The 8,565-nt window shown below is 46.6% G+C and overlaps 1 protein-coding gene across 1 annotated transcript in view; it reads left to right on the top strand.

Annotated features, from left to right (window-relative positions):
- Positions 1–1,470: 1,470 nt before the first annotated feature.
- SLC9A3 (solute carrier family 9 member A3) overlaps positions 1,471–8,565 on the top strand; it is a 56,509-nt gene continuing 49,414 nt past the window's right edge. Inside the window, exon 1 of the mRNA XM_044419068.1 lies at positions 1,471–1,666. Within this exon, the coding sequence (XP_044275003.1) occupies positions 1,471–1,666 (196 nt within the window). The remainder of the gene's footprint in view (positions 1,667–8,565) is intronic.

Genomic DNA, 8,565 nt, shown 5'->3' with positions numbered 1-8,565 from the left:
TATTGCAATACAAGCAACGGAATATTGTGGTAACTGAGCGAATAAACATCTCAAGCACAATCCTATGCAGGCTGAGGCAGAAAAGGGCCCTGCTGATTGGTGCATCCTGGGAGTCGTAGGCCTTCATACGGTCTAGGCTAGCCTGGCAGTGCACCCGTAGTCTTTGGGATGCTCCAGGGCCCGTGGTCTGATGTATGTGCAGCCCTGGGCTCAATGTACTCTTTAAGTGTTAACAGATGAGGATTAAAACGTGAGGGAGCTAACTCCGAATTTCTGTATGTCAAACAATAAATCAGCTACTTGGGCTGAAAGGATCTCCAAAATCATTGATTACTTTTTTAACCTGCGAGACCTATCGGCAAGTTTGTCCTCCCTCAAGCTTTTTCCGCGCATTCCCCTTATCGCCCTCTCGATGTTTGAACTCCAACGCAAGGGCTGAAATCGCTTGTCCGGGGAGGTCGGCGGACGTGATAATGGCTCCAGAGTGTTTTTCCACTCAGAGATTACGCGCTTTTTTTTTCTTTTCCGACGGGTTTGTGAGAACGGGGAGGCACCTGGGCTTGGAGGTATCGCCGCGTAGCTTCACCGTAGCTGCAAGCGAGACACAGCGGGGGGGAAAAAGCCGGTGACTTCTTAAAATGTCCAAAAAAAAAAAAAAAAAAAAAGGCCAATTTCAAGGGGACGCAACTCGGTGCGTCCAGCCTCCCCTCCCCACCACCACCACCACCACCACCACGTGGAGATGAGCACTGATCCCGGGCGGGCGGAGCTGCTGACCGCCCGGGTGGCAAAGCGCGATCGTGTTTCCTTCTGCGGAAAGACCTGCAAAGCCTCTTTCCTTCCTTGTCTCACGCTGAGAGTCTGAATCCAGAAAAGAAACGGGCCGCGGTAGCTCGAAATTCGAGCGAGTCGGCGGCACCTGTCGCCACATCTGCCTGCCGTCCCCCGGCGACGCTCGGCGCAGCGAGGACAGGTTCGGGCTACGCTCCTCACAGGAGCCTTCCACAGAGAGCAGGGCCTCTGCTCCGCAAACTCGGCCTGGCCCCTCAGTGTCGCAAGCTCCGCGGCGACCGGCTCCGGCTTGCCCGACTGGGGATCTGGGACGGGGTGGGCATCTTGGACGGGATGGCTCTCCGGGATGGCGGCAGGAACTCCGCCTCCGGGCCGCTGCCAGGACGAGGGGGAGGAGGAGGGGACAAACGCATAAAGCCGCAGTGGCCGTGGAGTGGCCGACCCCTGCCGGCCGAGCGCAGCGGGGCAGACATGTGCGATCCCGCGACGTCTAAGTTCAGAGCCTCCGACTCCGCCAGCCTGGGATGGGCAGACGGGCACCTCTGAATTTTGTTGGACATCCCGAGCCTTAAGCGGTCTCGCTCAGGAGGACTCTCGCATCAACCAGCGGGCGACTCTGGCTCCCAGTCCTTCGGAGCCCAACTTCTGAAAGTCTCTGCACCAACGGGTTTGGCGGCGATGAGGTTGGCGCACCCTTGGGGGCTGCTTTGGACGCTTCTGCTGCTGCCCGCCGCGGCAGGAACGCAAGAGAGCTCGTCGGAAGGGCACGGCGGCGGCAGCCCGAGTTTTCAGGTCGTCACTTTCAAATGGCATCATGTCCAGGACCCGTACATCATCGCCCTCTGGATTCTCGTGGCCAGCCTGGCCAAGATCTGTGAGTCTGGGACATCCTCTCCGCATATTTCTCCCCTTCCATCCCCCGCCCTGCCCACTTGCAGGCAGAAGCGGTTATTCAGCCTTTTCTTTAGACGTTGCTTGCTCTTGAGCTGAATCACTGGATCAGACTTCTTTAAAGCTTATCTCACTGAGGCATAGGCAAGCAGGTGCCCTCCAGGTGTTTTGGACTGCACTGTCTATCATCCCAGGTAATTTGGGATGACTGATGGGAGTTGTAGTCCTAAATATGTGAAGGACCACAAGTTTTTACACTGGTTACAGAAAACACAGTTCTTCAAATTCTCCAGCATCTGTTACCTGGCACTAGGAGGTAGGGAGCTTCCAGATGAGCTTTTTTCATCCAGTCTCCCTGTCCTGTTCATGACATTTTACCACAAATGCTCAAGACAATGTCTTGCTGTGTTTTCCCACCTCATTTTCTGCTTCCCTGTCTCTTACCCTCAAGAAGCTGCTAAGGAGTGAATGATGGAACAGTTACAGAGTGGCCTTTGATAGGCAGCTCTAGGAGATGTCTGTCTGGAAGGGCCCTTAGTATATGTCTGCTGCTGGTCTTCTGCTCTGCTCTGTTTGTATTACAGTCCTGAGAATTGCTCAGGGAAGAAAAGCAGCTATGCAAATAAGTATGGTTCCTCCTTAAGGGTTGCCAGGTGAAACTCCCCCAAACTAGGGATTCTGCAGATCTGCAATGTTTGATACATGCAGCTCTCTTACAATGAATGAAATGTATTCTTCCCGCTCAATGAGGCATCTGTTACTATTCTCAGAGCAGTGATATTCTGGTATAAAGGACATTCTTTACAGGAGGAGGAAGGAAGGGTGGAATCTGGTAGTTGTGGGAAACAATCCTCAGGATTTGGGGAGGGGCCATAATTCAGTGGTGAGCACGTTTCAGATGAAAATGATCCCCGATTCAAAAGGGTGCATGTTGTGTGTCTGGAGTGGGGGCAGGACCTGAGCTATCAAGCACTACTATGTTGAATGGACAAATAGAAAGTGAGGGGAATGGAAACCCAGAGGCAGAGCATGTGTTTGTATGTGGTTAACTCCTGTCTTCTCTAGCCAAATAGGTCAAAATATCCCTGCCTAAGATCTTGGAGAATCACTATCAGCTGCATCAGACCATATTGGGCCTTCTCCAGCTTGGTGTTCTCCAGGTGACTTTGCACTACAACTCCCCTCATCCTCAACTACTGCCCATACTGGTTGGGTCTGATGGGATATGTGATCCAAGTCACCTGAAGGGGACTAGGCTGGGGAAAGCTGGGCTTCCTGGACCAATGGCCTCATCCAGTGTAAAACACATAGAGATGCACTCCCCCGCCAGAGTGCCCGCGATCGCGCCCGTCTCTTCCCTCAGCGTGCCTGGATGACAGGTGTGTGCAGGGATGACGGGCACCATTGTGGCCGTGCTGGGGGGCGGGGTGGGGAGATGGCCACAATCTTTGTTGTTCTTTGTCACTTCACATTTTTCTGATTAAAAAATAGTTACAGAACAGATAAACCTTATTTGCATTGAACCTTATGGGGAAATTTAACTTGGCTCATGACCAATTTGGGTCATTACCAGAGTCCTGGAACGGATTAAGTTTGTGAGCCAAGGTACCACTGTACTCTTAGTGAGCCCAAATTTCCTGTATATCAGCCATCCACAACTTTTTGCCCATATGGTGTGTCAGACTACATGCTTTTAGCACCCCCTGGCTGGCTGGCTGGCTGGCTGGCTGGCTGGCTAGCAGGCAACGGCACACTGAGAGTTGTAGCCCACCACATCTGGAGAGTTCACGTTTGGGGAAGGCTGCTTTATATAATAACGGTGTGCATTTGTGTGTGAAAGAGGGAATGGGAGGGAGAGAGGGAGATCCGTAATTGTGGCTGAGACTTCATCCTGCACATTTGATTTAGCAGTGGATGTTTCTTTAAACAACCCTGGTGTGTCTGTTTCCAGAGAATAATGATTCCCACTGACCAATTCTTTTTTAAGTGCCAAGTTTTCACTCTGGTCATGGTTCTCTTTTGAAGCACAGAAAATTACTGCTGAGATTTCATACATTCTGAAGGACTGTCCCACTTCTCCTTGCTTACTTTCTGATAATGTCTGGGAACCACTTCACTCTATATGGTAGTTAGTTTTCCATTGCAGCATTGACTTTTTCCACAGGAAAGGACAATATGAATGACAAACGGGACCCCCTAAACAAAAAGGAGGACATGTTTGGTCAAATATGGACTCCCTGTCGTACATCTTTGAGTGTAGATGGTAAAGATGATGATTAAGATTTATATACTGCTGTTATCTGCTTTTGTTGTTGTTGTTAGTCGCAAAGTCGTGTCCGACCCATCGCGACCCCAAGGACAACATTCCTCCAGGCCTTCCTGTCCTCCACCATCCCCCAGAGTTCACTCAAGCTCACACCAACTGCTTCAGTGACTCCATCTAGCCACCTCATTCTCTGCCATCCCCTTCTTCTTTTGCCATCTATTGTTCCCAGCATTAGACTCTTCTCCAGGGAGTCCTTCCTTCTCGTTAGGTGGTCAAAGTATTTGAGTTTCATCTTCAGGATCTGGCCTTATCTGCTAAAGAACCATTAAAGCATTGTACAACAGTTTAAAACAATAGAAAATATTAACATTAAAAAGTGGTGGTGAAGTTATTTTTCTGCCACCACTGTATCTGTACAAAGTTGTCCAATGGAGCATTTTTGCATGGTCCAACATGTTGCATTCTGGTCTATGAGCAGGAAACTTAGATCACCCTATAAGCCTGTTGTGACCAATTTGCATGCAACATCTTTTATATCTGTGCTGATAGGGGTACATGGTTGGTGCAGATCCAGTTGACCTAACATTGACTGACCCATTTATCCAATTATAATGGAGAGTTCTGTATTTGCACAGCTCAAGGATGTGGACATGTTTGCTTGACGCTTAACTTTCCCGGTATATAAAAATGACCATGGACAATTAGCTGAATAGGTAAGGGTTGTGGTGTATGAATCCTTATAACTGGGTGCTATCCCTTCATGCCTGAAAGAAAAGGGGGCTTTTAGAAGACACCCCTCCCAGAACTCTACCATATTGAATCATTTTCAGCTAGTCTGTAACATTCCAGTCTTGTGGAAGTTGCTATAGCACAGCGTGCTGACTCAGTTCTAGGGTTTCCTGAGTAAGATAAACTGTTTTGATCAATTTCAGTTTGGTGTCAGGCAAGCCACTACTTTGGTCACCTTGATGAATGCTCTGTACTAGACAGGGGAATGTGTGCTTGTCAGTTCTGCTGGTCATCTTGGTAGCTTTGATACCATTGGTCATGGTAACCTTCTGAGGCAGCTATCTGAATTGGAACAGGGTGTCATTGTTATACAGTGGCTCCAGATCTTTTTGGAAGGGTGGTTTAAGAATGATCTGCTGGGAGTCTCGTTTTTGGTACCGTGGCCATTGGGAAAGGGCAACAGAAATTTGGGGGCTTGGTGCCATCAGCACGCTGAACCACCTTGAAAGGCAAGTCTGAACAGGAGTTCTGCTCTCCTTCATTTGAACACAAGTAGAACTTTCACTGTAATTGGGAATCCTGAAAAAATCAAATAGCTGAATAGGACTTATCTCTCCTTTGCTTTAAAATCCATGAAAGCTATTCAAATTCTAAATCAATGTTTAATTTGGTCTTGCTGAGGATGAACAAACTGAAGCTTAATCCAGACAAGGCAGAGGTGCTCCTGGTCAGCAGTTCAAAGAATAGGGATTCGGACTGCATTGGATGCGGTTATTCTTCCCTTGAAGATTCAGTTTTGGTTCAGCTCTGAAAAGTGGATGTTCAGGTTTCAGCTGTGGCCATGAATGTGTTTGCACAGTTAAAGCCACCTGCGCCTACTCCTAGGGATATCAGATGGTGGCCCATGCTGATGGATGCCCAACATGGCCACACCTTTGAAACTTAAGCTAGTCCAAAATTCTGAACTAGACTATGGACTCAGGCTGGTTATGGGGAGCAGGTGGCAGCTTCGTTTCTTCACTGGCTAGTAGTCCATTCCTGGGCACAATTCAGAGTGTTAGTTTATGACATACATGATTTTGGGGCAGGCTATTTGAAAAACTGCATTCTTCCATGTGAGTCTCTCCTAGTTTTCAAATGCTTGGGAGAGACTCTTCTGTCTGTCACACTATCACAGGAGGTTAATTTCTAAGGAACATGAGAGAAGACCTTCTCTGCAGGTGCTCCCAGGCTCTGGAACTCTGCCAAGAGATTCCAGGCCAGCTTTGTTACCCTTCTGCCAACAGAGAAAGAAATTTTGATTGAAACATACCTTTAACTTTTAAAAGAATTTGGTGGGTTCTGTCCATTTCGTTTTTATTTATATGGTTTAAAATATGTTTACTTTTATGTTTTATTTTCAAACATTACCTTCTATTTTATTGTTGTTAGTCACACTGAGCCCTATTTTATTTATTTATAGCATTTTCAAGCCATAACAGCTTCCAAAGTAGTTTACAAAGATGTAAGAGATTCTCACCTGCAGGCTTACAATCTAAAAATATGAGACAAAAGGAAAGGGGATCAGGAAGGAGAAGGAAAAAAAATCTAGGCATTAGTTTCTTAGCTGCAAAGTTCAGTGCATGGAAACAGCAGAAGGGCCACCACTACCTCTCCCAGTGAGGACCCCAACGGTGACCAATCATACTCAAAAGGCAGAATATATATGAAAGTCTGTCTGTGTGTCTGTGTGTCTGTCTTTTTTGTATCTGCTGGGGGAAACAGCAGCATAGCTCCAGGGGAACGGTGGCAATAATGAAGTATGAAGCAGCCCATGTTATGTGGTGGCTCGTGGCCTTTTATTCCTTTCCTAAAATACTAATTTTCAGATCCATGTTATGAGAAAGACAGATAGAAAGGCAATCAAATACAGACATTTAATTGAAATGAGGAGTCAGGTGCCTAAAGCACAGGGGAGGCCCAGATGGAAACATATTTTGCAGTAAGTCTTCTTGATGGGCTAGCCTCCCATGCAATGACAGTTGCATTTGTCAGAAATGCAATCATCATCATCTTCATCCTCATCATCATCAATTTTAAAAATCATTATACCCCTGAAGAAGAGATAGGGGGATCTGGAAAGATTTCACTTTTAGTTTTTGAGTGATATTCTGATGGGCCCATTAAGGCATTGCAGTGGCATGTATTTCAAAAACGTACCTATGGCCAGCACAGATAGCTTTCATGTAACCTCTGCTCCAAAATCAATATTCTTAAAGATACCATGCAAAATTCACTACTAGGTGGAAGTAATTCTTTTTAGGGCAGTCTACCCTAATCTAGTGCCTTCCAAATTTGTTGGAATGCAACTCCCATAATTTTCCATGGTTTGGGAAATATGGGAGTTGCTGTCCAAGACATCTGGCCAACACCAGGTTAGGGAAGGGGAAGCTGGCTGGCATGATACATCTTCTGCTATTACTGATCTTTCCTCTGCTTCCTCTGGTAACTCCCGCAGAATTTTGTAGGGGTAAATTTGTTCCAACCCAGAGCCAAAACAGAGGAGAGTTGATGGATATTGTTCAATAGGTATGCTGCACGAGTGGAGGTTGCAGTCCATCCTAGGGTGGAAATGTGGTGGAAGATAAAGCTTGCTTTATTTTTTTTCCTCCATCCATGAGTTAAAAACAACCTCTTGCATTCCTGTCAATGGGAGGGAAACATTTAGATGTGCTCTTGAGTGTATCTACGTGTTTCCTGGGGATGGAAGGTTGAGAGGCAACTGGGTCCATTGGAGCCATGCTCTCTCCCTTCCTGCCATGGCCCACATACCTGTTTTCCCCTAGGCCAGGGGTCAGCAACCTTAAACACTTGAAGAGCCATTTGGACCCATTTCCCACAGAAAAGAAAACACCGGGAGCTACAAAACCCTTTTGACATCTAAAATGAAGATAACACTGCATATATCGTTTTTCACCTTTATGCTATGTATAAAAAAACTATAGTGTGTTGCATTTATGAAATCAATGAATGATTCTTTTATATAATCTCCATCTGTGAATGGCTTCCCATGCCTGACTATTTCCTGAGCGGCCACAAAACTAGCATATGTAGTTGAATTTGCAGACTTAATCCACTTCTTGAAATGATTTTTGCTCAGATCAACCTTCCACATCAGTTCCAAAATGGCTTTTTCTCTCTCATCTCCATCCGGATATTTTTCAGCAAAGGCTGTGTGTTTATCCTGGAAATGTCTTGCAACACTCAACTTTTTGTTGTTTGCCAATTTCTCACCACATATTAAGCATACTGGTAAACCAGTCTTGTCAGCAGTAAAAGCAAATGAATCTGCCTTAAATGTTCTGTTTTTTTCTGAAACTTTTCTTTTCTTGGATTTATCCATGGTTGGCCTACCAAGGTTCGAAAAGCTCAATAAATTGCGTGCCGGCAGGTGTCGCACATTGGTGGTTGTGACACATATTTTGAGTGACAGGGAGATGCAGCAGAGGGATGGAAGAGCCACATGTGGCTCTGGAGCTGTGGGTTGCTGACCCCTGCCCTAGGCCCAAGGACAAAGATGGAGCCACTGTAGAGGTGTGGGGCTGGGGTTCTCAGGCAGATCTGTTGCTCTTGGAAAGAGGAGAGTAACTACATCTATTGGCCTCAGGGACAATATGATACAGGGACCATAGGAGTGCTCCACATTTCTCCATTAAGAGCTCCTTCTAGGCAGGCTTTCCATAGAAGTGACCCTGCAGAAAAGGTAACCACATCACCCCAAAAGGTTTCTTGCCCTTTTTGCTATATAGCATGCATGTCTGGTTGTCCCTGTTGTCACCACCTTTTCCTTTCACCAAACATGCATATATTTGGAGAAAATAGTAAAAAACAATAATAATGCACTGTAA

The sequence above is a fragment of the Varanus komodoensis genome, unplaced genomic scaffold, assembly GCF_004798865.1.
Source record: "Varanus komodoensis strain SLA01 unplaced genomic scaffold, ASM479886v1 scaffold10, whole genome shotgun sequence".
In the NCBI taxonomy this organism is placed as follows: Eukaryota; Metazoa; Chordata; class Lepidosauria; order Squamata; family Varanidae; genus Varanus; species Varanus komodoensis.
This window is presented reverse-complemented; position numbering and strand designations above follow the sequence as displayed.